Source organism: Pantherophis guttatus, chromosome 3 (genome assembly GCF_059756535.1).
Source record: "Pantherophis guttatus breed Tessera chromosome 3, ASM5975653v1, whole genome shotgun sequence".
NCBI classification, from domain to species: Eukaryota; Metazoa; Chordata; class Lepidosauria; order Squamata; family Colubridae; genus Pantherophis; species Pantherophis guttatus.
The window spans coordinates 39,039,168-39,061,269 of record NC_142065.1 but is presented as its reverse complement, the minus strand read 5'-3'; the positions used below and the strand labels follow the sequence as shown (position 1 = coordinate 39,061,269).

The window sequence follows — 22,102 nt, the reverse complement described above, 5'->3', positions numbered from 1 at the left end:
TGAAAAGCTTACCTTCAAATTAATCTCTTGTGTTTCTGCATAAACTTGAACAACTTTCATCATCTAAAAAGGATACCAGAGTCAAAACAAAGGAAATTATAATCCCTTCTAAAGTTATGAGACTGTACAGGAATGGATGATGAAACTCAGCCATGATGGCAATTTATTTCTAAAAACTGTGACACAGAAGTGACACTTCATAAGGTCCCAATGCTAAATTTGAGTATGTGATCCATTAACAAATGATCAGTTTCGCCAAACTGATACTAAGCACAGAAATCCAAAATTGAGCTGTACAGTAAATAGAATAATTGTGTTATAAATGGTCAGCAATAATTTCTTCCATCAGGATTCCTTTGTCATTTCTTCTCAAGAAAGTGCTATCCCACTACCTTCCAGTTCAGTTCTTCTTGTCATGATATAAATGTGATAACTGCAGTAAGAAAAAAGGGCAAGTTTCTTTTTTAGTCTGTTCTAACTGCATTTATCTGTCCATGAAAATTTCCTTTCACTGTGAGTGCGTTCATTTTTCTTAAAATTTATTTATTTTGAAAAATACTTAAACCTCACCTATTACAATCCAAGTTTAAATTAACTGCTTAGGGTAACTCAATACTTTAAAAATGTTTACATTTCTGAGATTTTAGTATTAGAATTTTATATGCAGGTATTAATATCAAACCAGGACAAAGATTATAACCCACTTTAAATGAAACTCAGGTTTTCAAATTCTGTCCTATAGAAAATTCAGGATTCTTTTTCAAGAGTTTCTGAGCATATTTAAATAAAACCTTCTAATCAATGGGAGATAGAATAATGGTTTTAGATAATATAGAAAGGATCCAAGTCCTTTCAATAGATGTTAACAACTCTAATTTAAATATGATTAAATGTGGCCAATTTTCCTGGAGTCAAAAAAATATCTTAGGTGCCTATTGATTATTTCTTTTCCCATAAATACAGTATTCTGCATTAGGTTCACATGCCATATTTTTGATGTTTCAAAAACACCATATTATTTCAGCATTTTTTCTACATATTTGAAATTACCATTAATTATTTGTTTTATTTTAAGAAGACTTTGTTATCCAAATTGCTTAAGCTAGCAAGATAACTTTCAATTAATAAGGAATCTAACAGACTGCCTTGCAGAATGGCTTCCAAACTTTTAAAAGATGCTATTTAAGCAGTCACAGGGTCGATCTGCTTCAGCGTCCATTTTTAAACAACTATTCAGTTATCATCAGAAGGCCAGGTATTCTACAGCTATTTCCATCACAAATCCTGTTCTATTATAAGTCCTTTAGCGACTGATAGCCCATGCCTCCTTGCATTTGTTTAAATCCTGCTTATTGCTTATTTTATTACATGAAAATCTTCATGTAATCTTGATTTAAGATTGCAACTTTTCAAAACTATTTATCATTCACAAAATGCTCTAGATTTAAAGATAATCTATGAATACACCATGTATTTAATTGTAAAATTATTTATTAATGACCTATCTTGTTTTCTATTGCTTTCAGTGCTTTTCCATATCAACTAAATCATTCACACAAGCAGCTTTTCTACTTGGGCTAGGTAACAATGTGCTATTGAAAAGACAATGTCTCCACAAAAAGGAGGCATGAAACAGTTTGTGCATGCAACCCAGCATTTAATTGGTTCACTATTAAAATCAGTAAAGAAATCAGAAGAGCAAGTATGTCCTCAGGATCCAATTTACATTATCATCTCTGTATATAATAAGTGACTAAGTCTGAGGCTCAATCTGTGCCCAGCTTACATATGGGACACTATTTCCATCCCACACTCAGAATTTGGAAACACTTGTAATTAAAGTCTGTAAAGACACAGAAGGTTTTTTTTTTTTCATCCGTCAAAACAATTCTACAGGTTGGAAGTTAACATACTTCATTAAACCTTTCACAGTTCTTGAAGATCAGCCGAACATCTGCCACAAAATCTTCAGGCGTCTGATAATGTTGTGAATGTTTCTTCTGCAGTTTTTTCTTTACTGTGGATAGATCCATTGGTTTCTTTATTATTTTATAGTAGTTTGGTATCTGTTCAGAAAAAAATGCAGTCATATTAGAAGAGAGAAAATGTAAAAAACATACTTTTACAGTAGAATATTTTTCTATATGAAGCATTTTCATTTTTAAAACCAGACCCAAAGATTTTGAAAACATACACAATAAAATGCAAAATTGTGATATTATTTTTAAATGTGAAAATTCTGCTTCATAGCTCCTTCAACATTGCGGATCCAACAATTTTGTAAATAGATACTTTTTTAAAAGTACATACTGCAAAATACCGTTCATAACATAATAGCAACTATGACTGTCAAATGTTGATCACCAATTTCATCCTCCTAAAAGTAAAAATTTACATTTTATCATCTTCAGGTAATGTATATGATGTCACTCACCGAGGCTGGAACTGGCTCTTGAAATTCAATACTCAGCTCATGGCAATATAGATAAAGTAGGAGGCGCTCACATTTCTTGTGGAGGAAAAACAAATTCAATTAAAATTGTTTTATTCTTAAAAGACTGAATTTTTGTTAATCAGTTATGTGCTTATCCTACAATTTTCAGAAGAATAAGATTCTCAAAGCCTAATTCAGTCTGCAAAAAAACTACCAGTATCTAGATTACCTGGAATCAACAGAGATTAGTTATATATATTTTAATATCCATGCAACTAATTCCTTTTGCCTTCACAGCTTTGGACCTGAACAAAGTCAAAAGGAGGTAACTTTCAAGATTGTAAAGTATTTTAAAAGCGATTTATGATCTAGCATGTTTCTAAATGTTATGTGTTACTTCTAAATGTCAAGGCATCATTTCAAGGGTCACTGACAAGCCTAATTCATGTTTTAAAAAATATTGTGCATACTATCACAATACTGAGCACAACGTATTCCATGCATCAATAATAACCTATTTTTCCATTAACTGCTCTTCAATAGTAATAAAACAAATATAATATCAACTAAAATATCAACCAAAATGACAGGAAAAATCCAAATGAAACATAGTTATAAGATACCTTATGAGCATAATCTAAGAAAATAGTCTTTGCTCCCAGTGGAAGGCAGATAAGGCAAAGCAGCTTTCCTTGGCAAAGAATCCCAAAGCCTCAGTATAGTCATTCAAAAGGCAGTACCTCAAATTTCTGCCAAATATACTTCAAAGTCAAATGTCTCCCCAAAACTTTATATTGGGAACATTATCTTCCAATTACCAGAGATACCTGTAGTTTTATGGTTCCCGGGAGACAATTCATCCTACATCACACATGGCTTGCTAGTTTATAACCAGCCTTGAATTACGTTTACAAACAGCAGTTTTGATTAAGATATTGAAGCAATGAAATCATTTATTTTCTACAATTGGCCATGGCCATTATCATAGTTAAAGCCCTCTAAACACAGCTCAGAATCTCATATAGTCCATGCCAGTTATCAGCCCAAAATATAATAATGATGATGGTGATGATGATGCAATAGGTTCAGGTTTATGCGGGTGGGGGTGAAAAATGATAACTGATTGAAAAGACGTGTCCGATAACTTGCTTGATCATGCTTTATGCCATTACTTCTAAGCAAATCATATCATATGCTTATTGCAGTCTGTGGAATTCCTTCTAAGCAAACGTTGTTATATCATATTATATGCTTATCATACTGTAACAGAAAAGTAAAAGCACTAGAACATTTAGCTCACTTATGATAGAGGACAATTCAATGGGCAGAACAGTCAGAAAGATTTGAAAAAAAGACTATAAACATAGGTAAACTTTTCCATGAGAATAACTAAAGGAGAAAATTCAATGAGTAAGAGTAACTAAATGCCAAAGACAAAAGATTCAGAAGATATTCTGCATAAATGAGATTAATAAATGGGCTCAAACCTCTAGGAAGAAAAAAATATATTTCTTCTGTAATAACAGTTCTTTAAATGTAAAAAAGCAGAAATTCTATACTACTATACATATCACAGAAAAATGAAAATTCACTGATTTAGATTGTGTTAAAATTGTGATTCATTCTTCTTGTAAACAAAGGGATCTCTTGATAGCACTACACATTGGTCACAGTGGTGACATTATTGGCTCTCCACTGATTGAAGACTTGCAAAGCTATGTTCCAGTAGATCCACTCTGTTATATTGTAAGCCACACAATTTGGAGTCAGAGGACATCTAAATCAAATTAATTACATAAATAAATAATCCAAATTAACACTAGATGGAAGTCAAAAGATACAGAAAATTCCAGCTTTCTGTTTCCATTTAGTGGATATCTGAATTCTACAGTACAGATGCTGTAGACAAGTGAGAAACAACTGAAGTTCCATGGAAAAACAAGGAATATCATCACACTCATCCCTGTTTATGTACAAAATTGGTTGAATTGCTGAATGCAAACTAAATAGTACGGTTTAATAAAACAGTTTCAAATGCAAACAGCCAGCTATTTTTTAAAAAAGTGATATGAATGGAAACTTTAGGATAATTGGCTTGTTGTAGTGAGCTCCCATATCAAATACATGTTCCATTATCACTGTGGGTAATGGAGTGAGGAAAACAGGGAAACCTGGTTGAGAAAAAAAGAGTATTATGTTTCAAAGCTGGGTGTGCATGAAATGCAACATGTCTTACAGTGTATGTAGAAATATTCCTATTAATATGCCAGTTTTTTGAAATGGAGAAAATAAATCAGACCAAGATAAATCACTTCAAGGTTAAACTTTTTTGACCAGAAATCTAAAAAGTATGTTTGGCATAAAAACAACACTATGTATCCCCAAGAAGTACACTATACCCACAGTGGAGCATGGTGCCGGCAACATTATGTTTTGGGGCTGCTTTTCTTCAGCTGGAACTGGGGTTTTAGTCAAGGGGAAGGGAATTATGAGCCATTTCAAATATCAATCAATTTTGGCACAAAACTTTCAGGTCTCTGATAAAATGCTGAAGATGAAGAGGAATTTCACTTTTCAGCATGACAATGACACTGCCAAATCAGCAAAAAAATGGCTTCACCAAAAGAGGATCAAAATCTTTGGGGTGACCTGAAGACTGTGCACAGGAGAGCCCTTGCAATTTAACAGATTTGGAGCACTTTTGCAAGGAAGAGTGACTTGCAAGATTCCCAAAGCAAGATATGCCATCGTGATTACTTTTGAGCTCTTACCCCAAAAGTCTGAATACTGTCATTAAATCAAAAGGCGCTTCAACAAAGCATTAGTTTAAGGGTATGCATCTTTATACAATCACATTATTGTAAGTTTTTATTGTTTTTTTTTCATCCTACAAGGTTTCAGTTTGTTTTTCAATTTAATTCACAGCTTGAATCTTATGTTAAAGATGGAAAGAATTCTGAAGTGTTTTATCTTGGTCTGGGTTTTTTTTTTTTTTACATTCAAAAGCCTGGCATTTTAACAAGGGTGTGTAGACTTTCTATATCCACTAAAGTCTAAAACAAGAAGAAAGTATATGAAAAGACTTAGACAGAAACCTCCCTAATTTACATAAGAATTTGAGGGGAGGGGAAGGGAAGAGAAAGGAAGAAAAAGGGAGAGGGGAAGAGAGAGAGAAGGAGAGAGATGGAGAGAGAGAGAGAGACAGAGAGAAACACAGAAAGACAGAGAGAAGCAAGCACAGAAAAACTTAAGATTCTGTTAGTATAGCCAATATTAATAAACTCGTACAGAGTTGCTTTCTTGATTTGATTTATGTAGTATGATGACAGTTGCTGACTATGTAAAATAAAATATAATCTAAATAAAGGAACATATAATACAAAAAAGCCACAATAATTGGGTTGAATTGATTTGAGAACAAGATACCTAAAGTATGGGATACCTACCCTTTGGTCCACAGGACTCAATCCTTGTGCTGTTTTTCCCTTCTTGGTGTGCTGCAGATTATCACAATCATATTCTACCTCAGGTTTCAGAAGATCTCGACAAAATGTACATATCCATTCTCCACTAGAAAAGAAAAAATAATCCAGAAATCTATATAACATATTATAAATCTTCTAAATATATAAATCCAAATGTCCAATTAATCAAATCATGCATATATATGTGAATGTGAGTGTGTGCACATGTGTGCGTGTATATGTGTGCATGCATGCATGCTGGTCAGTCCATTCCCGTCATAACCAACATTTGGTTGACCTGAAAATAGTGGACCCTGCACTATTGCAGAAAAAGTGCTGTTCGAACATCTGGAAAAGTAACTTTACAACTGATTCTTACATTACAACCATTGCAGCATCCCTGCAATCATATGATCAACATTCAGGCACATCACAACCGGTGTGTGTTTACAACTGTCACAGCATCCTATAGTCATAATTGTCATTTAAGCATTTCATAACTGGTTTCCAACAAACAAAAATTGACATTACAATTTTAAGTATATGTCCTGTAATGTCTCGTTTAATGACCCACGGTAACTCAATGTGGAAAGTGATGTTGTGTATCCGAGAGTCATACGATGTTTTGCTTAGCTATGGAATTAATGGTTCCAGTTGTATTTGCTAAGCAAGGATTACCTGTATTATAAACAGTAATAGCCTCACAAAAAATTGAAGATTTTGTAGAAAAATTATAGAAATAAAATGCAAATTATGTCTAATAATTTTCACTAGAATAACAAACACAAATTGACTTGTCAAAAGATTTTTAGTTACTGTAATGCCATAAGATGTTGCCTAACATACCGCAACCTACTTTTTTTTTTAACCATGCCTTGCATATGTGTAATTATGAGGACCAACTCTCCTCAAAGCATATAAGAGGTGATGGAATACTTTTTCTTGTGCACTGTTTAGTATGAAACAAAGCATAATTGTTTCATACAGATCATGGCCAGGGTGGATAAAAATCAATGATTTTTTTTATTAAAATTGGATTTTTTTATTTAAATCGGATTTTTTTGATTTAAATTGAATTTATTTTAATAAAAAACTTTTGGGGTAAAAATCTATCGTAAGATAGTTTTCTATTTAAGATACATAAATAATTTAGTTTATTCAGCATGAAATGGAGCTTAGTTATGTAGCATGAGGCTATATATTCTGCAACACTGGGACTATCGGTGAATCAACAGTGGGTCAAAGGAGTAGCAGAGATGACAGTTGCTCTTTAAAAATTATGATTTAAATCGAGTTGATTTAAATCAAGCCTTTTTACTAGTGATTTAAATCATGATTTAAATCAACTCGATTTAAATCAAATCCACCCTGATTATGGCCATTGGCCAATAGCAAAAACTCATGTTAAATAAGTAACTGCTATAGTATACGTGACTGTATTTCTGAATTTAGTATTTATTACACATTTTAGGCCACTTTAAGATAATATTTAAAAGACCTACCAATACCAATAATTGAAAATCCTAATCTCCAAGAACACCTCATTCCAATATAGTAATAATCTGCAGAGGGACCATTTCCACCTCAATATTGTATTTTTAACATTCAGTATTATATCTTACTACGAATAATCACACCAAGCTCTTGCGGGATGTAACATAATAGTATTTTCATACCTTGGAAAGCTGAGAAGAGTAGGTACATGACATGTCAGATGGAAAACTTTAGGACACTTTTCACAACATAATAGGTCTCCCCCATTTTGGCACACTGCACACCAGTCTTCATTCGGGTCATCATCTTTATTGTTGCCTTCTCCTCCTCCAGCCCTGGGAGACCGGTGCATGAGGCTACGTACTGGAGATTTGCCATTTACAAGACCATGTCCAGACTGTTTACAGCTTTCATTCAATTCTGTTGGTTCAGTTTTTACATGGTTGTCTATACTTCCCAGTGCTTCTAACTCACTTTCCAGATGTAAGCTTGTAGAAAGTGGTGGCGTCAAACTGCTTTCAGGACTGCTAAGCTAAAATAAAGGCACAAATTAAAAGAAACTTTCCCTTGGGTGTCCCCTTTCTTCCCCATTTATTTTAGTAAGCTATTCTAAACATGAATACCAATAAAGGAGAATATTTGTAACTCAGGTTTGATATGAGGGGTCCTTAGTGCTCTCTGAGCTTGGTTGAATAAATATGGATCCAGTTCAATATTCTAGGGTACACATCATGCTGCCAACGTTTATTATGGTTTATTAAATTATTATAAATTATTAAATTAACAACAATTGGCTAATATTGAGCCAAGCACCTTAGTTTGCCCTTTGTCTTAGTTTGATTTATGAACCAAAGCAACTTGGTTATCTAGTTTTCTAATCAAGGACAGGAAAAGAAAACATAGTACTAAAATAGAATTGTTAAATATTTCTAGCACTATAATAATCTCTGTGGAAATAGCAGCTACTCTGTAGAAAGTAACAAATGTCTTCAATTCTTCCCACTGCTTAGGAAATCCTATGTCAAAATGGTATAACACAGAAATAGAATTTTACCATGCAGGCACTTCTCCTTCCATCTTCTGTTTTTTCTTGCTTCACAGGTCCTGAAAAACCGCACACCTCTTCCTCTGTGCCAGGTTCCTGCTTAACTTTTACATGGTCAGATTTAAAGCTAATATTGTTCTTCTCAACGGTTCTTCCTGATGAGCCACAACTGAAAAGTACACAAGTTATACAAATTAAAAACCCCTCTGCTAAAAATTCTGAGAAATATACATCCCCATACCTAATAAAATCCTTCTTCCAAAAAGTGTGTAAGGAACATAATTATCCAATAATAAAATCAACAGAAGTAACTCTGTGATTAATATTTTTATTTATTAAATTCTTCATTTTTAATATACTTGTATATATTTTTATTTTTTTAATTTATGAAAGCATGGCGTCTACTTAATATGAAACCAGGCCTGTAGAATCCTAAAAATGATATCTAAAACAACTGTTGAGAAAAAAAAAACTCCGCACTTTAAGCATTCTGCCTGGAATAGTAAAGTTTATTTTCAATTTTTTTTTCTGCAAATAACTTTAAATGTTTGTTTTAGCAATAGAAATTTTCAAAAGTAAATTATATCACTGAATCATTCTTTTCATTGGTTTGGTTTGTGTTTTAAAGTCAGGTTTATTTGAAAAAGTTGTTTAGGTCTTCTTTATGAAGGCATTTGTTTATGTAATTAATTACAATTCTTCCAAAATTATATAAGCAGCAAAAAACCATTGGGGACCCTAATTTTTTCCACAGTAAAAATACAATATAATTTCACATACAGTATTGTGCTAGTTTCCAATTTAGAAAATATATATCTCTTATTTTATCTTGATCTTTTAATTCTTGGTAAATCAGAGGCAAAAATGAAGAAACAATCGCCACAGAAGTAATAGTCTTCTAGTCTTCAGAAGCAATAGTCTTCTTCTTCATGAATAAACTGACACCTATTAACAGTGATGGGATAGTGACACCATAAAACCAAGATGTCAAAATGCAAATATAGTACACAAAACTAAAGGAACTCCAACAGTGGGTTATAGTAGTGGTCCCCAACCTTTGGGGCACCAGGGACCGGTTCCGTGGAGAAAGGATTTTCCATGGTCCAGAAGGGCCGTGGTTTCGCATGCTGCCTGCATCCTGAGGATAGGATTTCCTTATTTGCACGGCCAGTTACTGGCCAGTCCACGGACCGGATGATGGGGTCTCCAGGGTTATAGGTTGATAGTATAAAGCAAAACAATAGTATAAAGAAGATACAGGTGTATATAAAAGTCTGCAACACAAATGTTTTCGGAATCTTTTAAGCTACATAAATTATCACAGAAATGACAATATCCATTTATCACAATTATATTCCTCTTATAATGGTGTGTGTGTGTGTGTGTGTGTGTGTGTGTGTGTGTGTAGATATTTCCTTCATCCAGAGTGTTTCAATATGAGTCAGAGAATTATGAACACTTAAAGTCAATCTCTGAATCTAAAGCCTAAAAGATATGCCAATACAACTGGATATTGACTGAATATTAGGAAAAAAACACCTTTCGCTGTCCATTATGCTGATGTACTCACTGGAATAGGCCAATGTTTATTGCTATAGCAAATAAAAATGATAACAGTCCAGTTGGCAAGTGTGTTTCTATTTTCCAAAGCAAGGGAAAAAACTTGAAACAATTTACAACCATTATTGTATGGATCTCACTGAAATATACCAGACTGCTTTAGAAGCAGTTATATGTTCCATGTTAAGAATAGAAGCAGTTGAAAATAAAGATATGTACAGAGGTTAAAAAAACCAGATGCAGACCAGGTTGCTGCAAAGTATGGATGCCTTTCTAGAACAGCTATCGTTTGGGAAATTTATTTATTTATTTTATTCATCACATTTCTACCCCAACTATTTAATCTAAGTAAAGAGATCCTATTTAATTATTCCTGTAACATCTAAATAGAGCATACATTTTCTTTCCTTTCCTTCCTGTCTCTATTCAGTTACCTGTTCCCTTCACCTCAACTCCATCCACTTTTTTCGCTTCTTCCATTTCTCGTTTCCTTTCTATACAATTCCTCTTAGCTCATCTCCATCTCTTTACCCAATTCCTTTTTGTGTTTCTGCTGGGAGAGCGAGGAATTTATACATGTATGCAAGGGGAAGACAAATATCTGGCACATGAAGTTAAGTGGAAACGTAAATGGAAGGGAAGAGACCTCTTCTCATTCAAAGAACTGTGGCAATCCTTTTTATTTTAGCTCTGCCTGCTAGAGCAAAGGCAACAACCCTATTTTCAGGGTTCTCTCTTCCATTGTAAGTATATATTCAATTTGCAAACGAGCACAATAAAAACATTAGAGAATGATGTTACTTCTTATACGATGCAGAAATTAAAAATAATGTATGGTTTTGTCTTCCGTGTCTTTTAATTCACAGATAAATTGTACCGTCCCAATCTTTGTCATAAACTGGAATTTATGTTCCTAGTTACGTACTCAATTCTCTGGAAACTTCAACACTCATTTAGAATTGAGAAGACCCTGTTTTTGAAGCCAATTAACTCACCTGCCTCTACTGCCTGTGCTAGATGTACTGGGTGGCCTCACAGGAGTATGAGAATTGGATAAACCTAAGGAAGGAAAGATGAGTTTATAATAACAGCATATCACAGGGAACATTTCTGGCAATGCACAGTATCAACAGTTCATACTTTAAAAAACAGTGTTACTTTTTTTAATCCCAGCTATTATTAAGTTTACCAGCATTCAAATCCTATAGCCTTCTAAATCTAATTCAGCTTCATTTTATTGAGAACGAAGTTACAAAATTATTTTATTCTTTTCATATATATGCTATTATATGAGGGGGGAAATTGCCTACTCATGGAAAAAACCTACTTTGATTAAATTTAACTAAACAGTCATAATACAAAGTCCATACATTGAAGCAAAAAACATTCAGCCTCTTTACTGTGCAAGTTACTAGAAAAAGATGGGTAAAATTTCAAAATAAGTATTGGTTGTTTTATATACAGAAATTAAAATGTCTATCATGTCTTTCTCAGCTTACCTGATGAGCCTGGAGATAGTGCTGAGGGTCCAGGAGAGGGATTCATACTGCTTATGGGTTGAGGGGGTAGATGGCTACCTGCGATATATCTACTTAGTAAATTATCTAAGTTACTGGAACCAGCATCTTCTAGCTGAAATAAAAAACACTCATACAGTGAATTTGCTAAGTCTAAATGCAGTATGCTAGAAATGACCTCTTGAAACTATCTGTATTTTTTCTGAAGGATATTAAAAAAAAAAACCTAAAACCAACTATATGATAGGACAATGTCCTGGAAACAGGGAGCAGAACATAGGGTGACTTCATATAGCCTCTTTACACTATTCTTAAAATCATTAGGTTACAACAATAAATTATTACCGTGTTTCCCCGAAAATAAGACTCTGTCTTATATTTTTTTTGAACCCTGAAATAAGTGCTTGGCCTTATTGCCATTCACTCAAAAGCCCGATTGGGCTTATTATCAGGGGATGTCTTATTTTGGGGGAAATAGGGAAAAAAAATAAGGGATGTCAGGTTCCAGATTTAAGTTAACAGGTTTCCACAACGTGCCAGAATTTGAATTACCAAGGGCACATGGCAACTAGCAATTTATTTGTTAAATTTAATTTTCCCTAAGCTGAGAATCACATTCTTTAAAGCTAGATTTAACATTCTTCCATCTGCACTTTAAGGCAGATATAATAAAATTTCTATAGCTGAGTGTATTTGTCCATGCAGGGTCAAGAAAATTGAAATCATCTCACACACATTAGTAGGTTGTAAATTTTACAGAGACATTAGGTCAATCTGTACCTCTAATTGATAAATTCCACTGGAAGACCAGATAAATGTTATAGCACACAAAGGAACCATATATTTCCAAACCGTTAAAAAGAAATTGAAATGTTTTCCCACATCCCAGAACAAATTACACAATTGACAAATAGAAATAATTTGCAAATATGTAATTTCCAATCAAGTCTCTCTTTTAAAATATTCAGGAAACAGCATAGTAGTTAAGTTTCAATCCAAAATTAATGGAGCAACTAAGAGTGGAACCCAATGCTGTGCAAGCAGATGTGATTCACATTCTGGAGATATTTTTAAGGCATTTAAAGGAGTCTGGGGGAGGAATTCATCCCCCGTTTTGATGGAAATGTAAATCAGTGGCAAAATCAGTGGGTATATTTTAAAATCATTGATACCAAAGAGGTCCTAAAGCCAAAATATAGAGAATACATAGCTTATTTTATTTATTTATTAAATTTTTATACCACCCATTTTCCTACAAGGTGACCCTCGGCAACATTTGCATTTTGGTACACACATACGCATACACACACACACACACACACACACACACACACACACACACACACACACTCTTCTGTAGACATCTTTGATCACAAGATATATTAACCTTGGACTGTTTAATGTGTGCAATAAATTTCAAGATTGAGTGAAGACTTAAACACAAATCTTGTCATTCTTACAGTCTCCAGTCCAAAAAAAGACATTCTAATAAATATATCCTACAGATTGGATTTTATCTTTTTTATACAAATTGTAAATCATTTTACTCCAGTGTAAGCTGTACAATGTTAATTTCAGTAACAATTAACTTTCATTTTTTTTTTGGATATAATATGCTTACCTGTATGGGAGGAATATCTGGCAAGGAAGGTAGATTTTCTGGGTTGGTTACAGATGGAATAAGCTCTATTGCTGCTACAGATGGGCTTGTTGGACCACGATTAGCATTTGCCATGGTGGCTGTTGTAGGGCTTGTTGGATTGATAGTATTGTTATGTACTGAAACAACTGGGAAGGGACCTGCATGTCCTGGATTTGAATGCTAAAAGAGGGGGAGAGGAAAAAAAAAAGAAATTATCATTAAGTTAGTTACACAGAAGGGCAATATTTATTTTTCACCTCTTACATTTAATAAGTCAAAATAATAACAACATTTTCTCATTCGTAACTTAATGCTGACGTTTTTTAGACACAAATTTTCCTTTATCAGAGAACAAGCTCTTACAGATCAATAAATCTGTAAGAGCAAACAATCAAAGCAATAAAAAATTATGGCAAACTGATAACCATGAATATTGCATGCCTTATGTTTGAAAACTATGTTTGGGTCTAATTTCAGATTTCTTATAACAAAATTTGAATTGATTTCCTTAAATAGAAATGATCCTTTTAATTTTGAAAAGCATTTTTGTAGCTAAATTACACTGATATTTAAAAAAACAAGCTGATTCACTTTTCTAAAATGAAAGGTGGGAAACAAAATGTGCACACAGCATATACTTGTCTCTGTAAGTGTGGCTGCATCATAGAATACTGGGGCCCGTTGTGGCGTGGTATCCCTGGGAGACGAGCTGCATTCTGAGCCATTCTCATCTGATGAGCTTGGAAAGCACCACAATTCATACTCCTCTGCATGGTCTGCATACTTATCAACCGTGGAGGCTACAAAATATAATGAATTTCATAAAACCCTGGCTCTGTGAATGAGGAAAAACACTAGCCTCTTTTCTCATGTTTTTACTCTTCTGCATAAGGGAACAAACTGCATTGCAGTGATATTAGAATTAACAAAATGTAGCCCTATATAAACTTTAAATGTATGTAAATTCTATGCCTGAAAATGATCTTTTGAGTTTATATGAGTATCTTAATTTAAAGAGTCTGAAGACTTGCCTGTTGCTGAAGCATCTGTGGACCTGCCTGGCGTGTGATTTGCCCTGCAGGCTGCCCCATCCTCATCTGCTGTAACTGCTGGTGTTTTTGTTGCGCAAACACCTGCTGTTGCATGTGCTGGAGCCGAAGCTGTGCAAGATTAATTTGCCCTGGAGGTTTGCTGATATGATTTGTTCCTGGAGGAACTTGTCCCACTACTACATTAGGAGTGTAACCTTGTGTTGGCTTATTTTCAATAACAAGATTACCTAGACAATAGGAGAAAGTATGATTAACTACAAAGCTTGTACGTTAAATAAAGTTTAATAGTGAAATGCTTGTGATTAGTATACATTAGCTTCACATTAAGGGTTGAAGCTTTAAAAAAATACACAACTAGTGTATTTTTTTTCAATAGAAAATAATACATGTAGCTTGGGGTTGAACTATGGAGTCCCTGATGCTTTCTGAACCTGGCTATTTGCTTTCAGGTATTTCATTACCCAAATAAGTAACATTATCAATGTTATCTAGTTGAGTAATGAAATGTCTACAAGCGAACAACCAAGCTCAGAGAGCAAAAAGGACTCTGTATTTTTTATGTTAAAAGATTCAAAGTCATATTTTTAATTAATGAATATATAAGACGTGGATTTTAATGTATCTGCATTATTTATTTTGATCAAACTAAGGTTAATGGAACATTTTCAACAAATTAGCACCTAGTTTCAATATATATGTGATTTTCCCTAAACTTTGATGCACAGCTGCAGAAAATGTTTTAACTCTTGTATAATATATATATTACATTTTTTTTCCCTTAAATTCTTAAAGATGTTTATTACTGAAAAAATTAAAATGAAAAAAATGGGTATAATTTTAATTACGACAGCAAAATCTCATTAACGCTTGTAGTCGCTGCCATAATGTATGGTCTCTGAGTTATTCTCAGGATTATTCAATATTTTAAAAACCCCTATTTTGAATATCCTTTGATGAACCATTTTTTCTTATTCTTGCTATTCTGATACATTTTAATATTATGGCTCAGTATTTCAATTTGATTACAAATATATACTTCCTTGCATCTCTTTACAGCAGCTGCATCTTTCCCAGGATTGCATGGCTCTCCCTTATAGTGAAAGCTAAATCTGATGCATTGCACAGCCCTATTAAGTACTAGATTGTTATTGTATAAAATAAGAAATATTTTTTTCTCTAGAACAGTGGCCATAATTCTTTTTTAAAAAATACTCTATTCTTGGTCTGTACTACCAATTAACAGAATGGACAATTCTGTTCCTTCTCAAAAAAAATTATTGTTGTTTAAGAATCTGACATTGGCATCCAATATCATCTCAGTTTTAAAATAACCCAGGCATTGTATTATTGTCACATGTATTTATTAAAAATTGTACTTAAATATTTATGTCAATAAAATAAAATACAGTTTAAACATTTCTGCACCCTCTAGGATCTTTTCAAACAGTTTTATAGTATTTCATTTCCAATACCTTTTCAGTTCCCAATGTACATTCCCATTCCAAAGGACCATATGATGAGCTCTGCACATGTAACAGGGAGTTTGGGTTTCTCCCCCTTTCCAGAAGCATCCTCTCACACTACCCTGAAGTTTGGGAACCTCAAAAGTGGCCTCCAACAGAGTAAGAGGTGCTGCTGGTGGAGAAGAACATGGGAAAAACCTGGTATGGACATGTAAGCCTTTGTACACACCCACAAGGCTGTTTGTAATTTAGATGTTGACTGCTAGTTCTTGCTTATTAAATCTAAATGTATTTTCAATGGGATCTATTTCACTATAAAAAATAGAAATACATTATCTGATATATGTTGAGAAGATATAAATGACATACATGGACCAACGTGTTTTTGTTTTACATATAGAAAAATGCAAGGGCTATAATAGAAGGCCCTGGACTTTCCTTTTCATTGTAGTTTCACTGGAAACTACAATGTCTCTAAGCCAACAGCCTCATACTTTCGGCTTAACCACCAATTTGTTGAAATAATTTTACCTTTAAGAGTCTCCACCCCATTACTTCAGAGTTTATATTGCAAATACAAGGGTTGCAAAGAAAGGAACAATAAAGAAAATTCTTTTTGAAAGAGAGAGCATCTGCTCCTGTAAACCTTGCATTTTATATCTTGTTTGGTGGGAGGGGAGACATAAAGGAAGACAAAGTTTCTGCCTGTGCCAAGTAAAATAGTTTGGAGTTATTTTGAATCTGATTTTTAATTATTTTTTAGAATATGAAGATTTTGATACATTTGTATCAAATGTACATAGTTAACACGTCTGAGTTTCCCAACAATAATTGATATGCTAGAAATTAAGTTGGACTGAATCCAAATTACTTTCCTATAATTAAACACTTGTCTTTTTAATATTCTTAAAAGAAGGTAGTGACCATATAATTATGTAATACACCATACCTCCGTAATTTTTTTTCATTTTTTTTTCAAATAACACTCTCTTCCTCCACAATTGACATGCCCCTTGCTACTACTATATATCTCACTTCACACTGCTTTTCTGTGAAAAACATTGCTATCTATTTTTAAGATGGGTCAATTACCATATGAACGAAGATTTATTCTAATGGAAAGTATTCCTGTGACAAGAAATGTATGAAAAAAGGCAAGCAAACAGGGTAGAAAAAGAAACATATCTGGCTTGTGATTGTATTTGTCTCACTGGTTTAAATCCAGACCTACATAAGTAAGTTACACTTCATCATGTGTATATTAACTGTCATGGTGCACAGAACTTCTGAACATTCTCCTGAAGGATAGCTTTAATCTTAAAGAAGGCATATTGGTACCCATATGAACAGCTCCAGTAACAAACCTTTTTTTTTTTTTTTACTGGAAGTCTCTTACACCTATAAGGAACACTTCAGAGAACATGCCATTTACATTTACAAAGTTTTACACATTAAATCTGTCAGAAATATGAAAAGCTCTACCTAAATTGACTACGTTCTTTGCCCAAAATGTAGGATCACAATGGAAGCGAATTGCTCCATTAGCAGCTGGAACAGGATCACACCGTGCTTTTAAAATATGTCGCAGCTGGAAAGTGATCTGCAAAGCAAATAATCTCAATTACTGTTATGCAAAGCATAAAAAAAGAAATTAAAAGTAAGCTATTTGCAAACAAGTGACATTGAAAAAATTAAGTTTTCTTATCCATATTGTAAGATAAGCTAAAATTTCCACTTTATATATTTTGATGAAAGGATTTGATTCATCACAAGAAAATTAATATCAATTATGTTAAAGAATACAGATAAGATTTAATTTCAAACAATAAATTCCATATGCTTTTTAAATAAATTTAATAATTTTCTTAATATTTTGTAAAACTTGAATTGAACCCATGTTCAAAAATAGATAATCAATAAAATTAAACTACTTTGTATCAAAAGAAACCAGGTAATTTTGAATAGAAGATTATCCCAAGAAAAATCCTCCCTCCCAATGGGTTAGCAACAAAAAGTATGCTCATTACATGCTACACTTTACTCTTATTTTTAATTAATAACTGTGAGATATATTATTTTTAAAAAGGGCAGTACTTTTATAAAAGCCTCCCTTACATTGCAACAAGTTAGTTCCATTCATCACCAACGCTATTATTCCCTTCTTGGATAAGCAACATTATATGAAGCGTAGAAAAAAAATAAGCAGTGATTAGAAAAAGAAATTAAAGGCAAAAGATAATTTTTAAAAAACTGAATCTAATTAAATCTAGATTATACCAACACTATTTGCTGTTCGTCTGTCCTTGTAAATCAGTTTGCTTCCATATATTGTTTTTATATTTTTTTCTTTATACTTTTTACCTTTCTTTTTTTGAGGCTCTCATCAATTCTAGACAACTACCTGTTTCTCCATTTTTCCTTCCCTCCCAATCAATTCATTTTTGTTCTTATATTTGTTCTGAGAGTCAATCCTCCTTCTCTTGTACAAGAAAGAAACCATTCTGCTCATTTTTGTAGTCAATGTTTATTCTTCAATCATACATTCCTTTTTCTTCTTGTTTTACCGCACATATGGATCTTAAGTAATTCATACCCACTGCATTCAACTCACTTATATATTTCATCTGACATACCCAACTTTTACTTTGCATGGATAAAGTGGATGAATGCGCACTCCTGCACACAGATATTCTAAGTGAACGAGAGGCCAGTGGTCAGGAATGGGTTAAGACCTCTGATCTTTAAACACTGTTTGCATTCACTGTTGCTACCACTCCCTTTCTGTAAGGGAGTAACAGCATCCTTTCAGGTGTCATACATAGATGAATTTTCTCACACTTGCTACACAATTCAGAGAACTGTTCTGTAAGCTTTTTTCCAATTATAAAATATACCTCTTAAACACAACTTAAGATCTCAGTAATGAAAATCATATTAGAAACTGGAATAATTAGACATTAGAAAAAATTCTAATTCTAATTCTTTCATATAGTTTTCTTGCTTTTCTTTTAACTTTGATATCTCGGGTGTGTTACTCTATCGTAATTTCACTTTTTAATTCTGCATTTTTTCCCTGTGTTTTATATAATACTTTCTTGTGTGATAGTTGGAAATTTTCGTTTAACCCTGACACTTGTGATACTAATTTCTTGAACATTTAGTTATGCATTTCTGAGCCTGATTCTAGTCCTCTGAGTCTTTCTCTAGTCCTCTTTTGCAGTAATTGGTATGGCTAGTCTAGAGAAAAGAAGGATTAGGAGTGACATAGCAGTATTCCAGTATTTGAGGGGCTGCCACAAAGAAGAGGGAGGGTCAACTTATTTTCCAAAGCATCAGAAGGCAAGACAAAAAACAATGGATGGAAACTAATCAAGAGAAGCAACCTTGAATTAAGTAGAAACTTCCTAACAATGAGGACAATTAACCAGTGGAACAGCTTGCCTTCAGAAGTTGTGGGTGCTTCTTCACTGGAAATTTTTAAGAAAAGACTGGACAGCCACCTATCTGAAAGGATATAGAATTTTCTGCTGGGGGTTGGACTAGAAGAGCTCCAAGGTCCCTTCCAGCTCTATACTGATTGATTGATTGATTGACCTTCCTTACACTCTATTGTCTTACCCTTTTCCCGTTACACTGATAAAAATAGCCTTCCCACATTCAGAAGGTTTCCGCAACCTTGTATCCTTTATAACCTTTCATCCTAACCAACCAAATAATGCTTTTTGATTTATTTCTTTGACACATTATGCACAACCAGATTCAAACTTCAACCATGTATTGAATTTAATAGCTATCTTCCTCAACAGATACCAAATAATCACCATTTCCATTTTGGGTTTCTGTGTAGTCTAAGCATTTTTTGTATATGCTGTATTCTATCTCCATTCAACCATTTTACAGAAAACTTTCCTCCAGATCATTCAGAATAAAACGTCTTCAATTCCATGTGTGTATTCATCAACTTCATCCCATAAGCTAAAATTGCCATTCAACCCCACTACATGCTCCCTAGAGTTTTACAAAGATGTAACATATATCTATTTTTATTTCTTTTCAATAATTAATTCATGCTCATTATCATATATTCTTTTTATATTCATAGGTGTCATGTTCCATACACCATAGTAGTCAACGTATAGCCTACATATAGCCTACAACATATATCGACCTCTCATGGCCCATATGGCTTTAGTCAGCTAAGGCATTCATAAAACACATTTTAGGAGGATAAAGAATGAGCAAAGTGGGTTGTGCCTTTGCCAGACTTATGCTATATGCAACATTTCTTAACAATACCAGTCACATGGGCTCATTTTGGTTAGGGAGCCACAAGCTTAATCAAGATTAAATTTTACTCCAATTATTTTAACATACTCTTTGCAAACTAGGATCTCTAAGAATACCTTGTAAACCATCATCCTGCTGCCCACATATCATTGAGCAGAATCTTCAATCAAAATACCAACACATTCTAGATTAATAAAGGAGAATACTTGTAGTTCAGGTTGACATGATGGGTCCTTGGTGCTCTCTGAGCTTGGTTGTTTTCTTGCAAACCGTTCATTACCCAAACTAGGTAACATCATCAGGGTTAGAGCTGATAATGACTAGAACTGATGATGTTACCTAGTTTGGATAATGAAACTGCAAGACAAAAAGTTTTAAAAGCACCAAGGACCCTTCCCATTCTAGATTCACAGACATATCTATCAGGAGGTACTACTCCATTCTGTAGCTCTCTATGCACCTTCAAATCTAATTCAGATAATGAAGAGAGAGAAAGAAAATTTGTTGTGCAAGTGTGTATAACTCTGAGAATAATGAACTAACAAGATTTTTCCTTCTGTTCTGAAAACAACTAATACTGACATTTTATGTATATTAGTTTTTATCAGTTTCTTTACCTTTACTAAAAATTCCACTACAAAAACATTAAAATAAAACATATCACCTGACCAATATACATTTTGGCTCCCCCAGCATATTAGCAATAGCACTTAGACTTATATACCGTTTCACAGTGCTTTACAGCCCTCTCTAAGCGGTTTACAGAGTCAGCATATTGCCCCCAACAATCTGGGTCCTCATTTTACCGACCTCAGAAGGACGGGAGGCTGAGTCAACCTTGAGCCTAGTGATATTAATACTTGAATTGCTTTGGGAATAGGTTACAGATGAGAAAACACAATTGCTAGAAAAAGAGTATCATCCCAATTCAGCATTTAAAACCTCTAACATCCTGGATTATGATTTTACAGTTTGGCTTTGATGAACCAAATATATCAACAATTGAAATACAAAGTATTATGTTGAAAAAACAAAATTTCATTAGAGGTACTTACCTTCAAGACTACAGAATAAGAATAATACAGATTTTCATAATAAATATGGTTTTATTGCAAGAATAGAATTTATAGCCAAACTGCAACAATAAAATCTGATTTTTCTTACCAGTCGCTTGCTATAGAGCAATGCAGTGCTGCTGCCACTTGTAATGGCCCAATTAGTGAAGTTCATCACATGCTTCACCTGCCTTGATAAACCACTGATATCATTCTGTTGTTGTAATAATTTCATCTGTCTCTCCTTTGTCACAGTCTGAACAGAGAGAATACACACATACTGAATCAATTAAAAAATACATAACAGCAATAATAAAGCCTTTTATCACAATGTTGAGATCTAGCAGGTACTGAGAGATTTTAAGTGTTCTAATAATACAAAGCTTTTTTAAAAAAAAAGTTGCAGCATGGAAATTTATTTATATCATATGCAATTTAATAATTATGCTTTCCTAAGGCAATATTCCTAAATCAGATTCACCTGCAAGAACAGGTTATAATTGTAATTCAGTTAAAATTGTGGCTTTGTTTGCCTTAATGTTATTTATTGCACTTATATCCACTTTCATTTAAAACCAACCTCAAACTAAACCACCTTCCATCCAAACACTAGTCAAATTTAGACAAGTTCAATGATATTTTGAAAGCAACCACTAACAAAACAAGTCCATCAGGCAAACTCCCACAGATACAGTGACAATTAAGCCCCAACTCTAAAATCTGGAAATAACAATATTAAAGTTTTATGCAACAAAATACATCTGTTTTTTTAATTTTAGTTACAAATACCCAATTTTTCTCATCGGTCTCATTATTTAATAATACCATCTACTTACAACTTTACTGTTTTATATTTGAAACGTGTATAGTTTTGGCAACTAATACATGCTCAAAGTAAAGTACATTGAAGATCAGTAATAAAACATACCATCATTATTACACCATGAATTTCATTATACTTATTCTGTTTTAGAAAAATGCTTTTTCAGTGCTAAATCTAGCACTTCACCTGTATTTTGACAGAATATGAATAAATTCTGTATGTGTCAATTGCTAAACAATGAATAAAACAAGCATCCTCAAATATCT

At 33.4% G+C, this 22,102-nt stretch overlaps 1 protein-coding gene across 4 annotated transcripts in view; it reads right to left on the bottom strand.

The window, feature by feature from the left end:
• TRIM33 (tripartite motif containing 33) overlaps nucleotides 1-22,102 on the bottom strand; it is a 61,085-nt gene that overhangs the window by 4,823 nt on the left and 34,160 nt on the right. Inside the window, exons 7-19 of one of the 4 annotated variants that reach the window (XM_034414262.3) lie at nucleotides 21,123-21,269; nucleotides 17,154-17,271; nucleotides 14,188-14,435; nucleotides 13,795-13,956; nucleotides 13,136-13,336; nucleotides 11,497-11,629; nucleotides 10,993-11,056; nucleotides 8,447-8,606; nucleotides 7,575-7,924; nucleotides 5,881-6,004; nucleotides 2,435-2,509; nucleotides 1,914-2,066; nucleotides 13-63 (exon numbers count right to left, since the gene is read on the bottom strand). In XM_034414262.3, the coding sequence (XP_034270153.1) occupies nucleotides 13-63; nucleotides 1,914-2,066; nucleotides 2,435-2,509; nucleotides 5,881-6,004; nucleotides 7,575-7,924; nucleotides 8,447-8,606; nucleotides 10,993-11,056; nucleotides 11,497-11,629; nucleotides 13,136-13,336; nucleotides 13,795-13,956; nucleotides 14,188-14,435; nucleotides 17,154-17,271; nucleotides 21,123-21,269 (1,986 nt within the window). Of the gene's footprint in view, nucleotides 1-12; nucleotides 64-1,913; nucleotides 2,067-2,434; nucleotides 2,510-5,880; nucleotides 6,005-7,574; nucleotides 7,925-8,446; nucleotides 8,607-10,992; nucleotides 11,057-11,496; nucleotides 11,630-13,135; nucleotides 13,337-13,785; nucleotides 13,957-14,187; nucleotides 14,436-17,153; nucleotides 17,272-21,122; nucleotides 21,270-22,102 lie in introns of all 4 variants that reach the window. The other 3 variants (XM_034414261.3, XM_034414264.3, XM_034414263.3) reach the window with 3 other exon arrangements.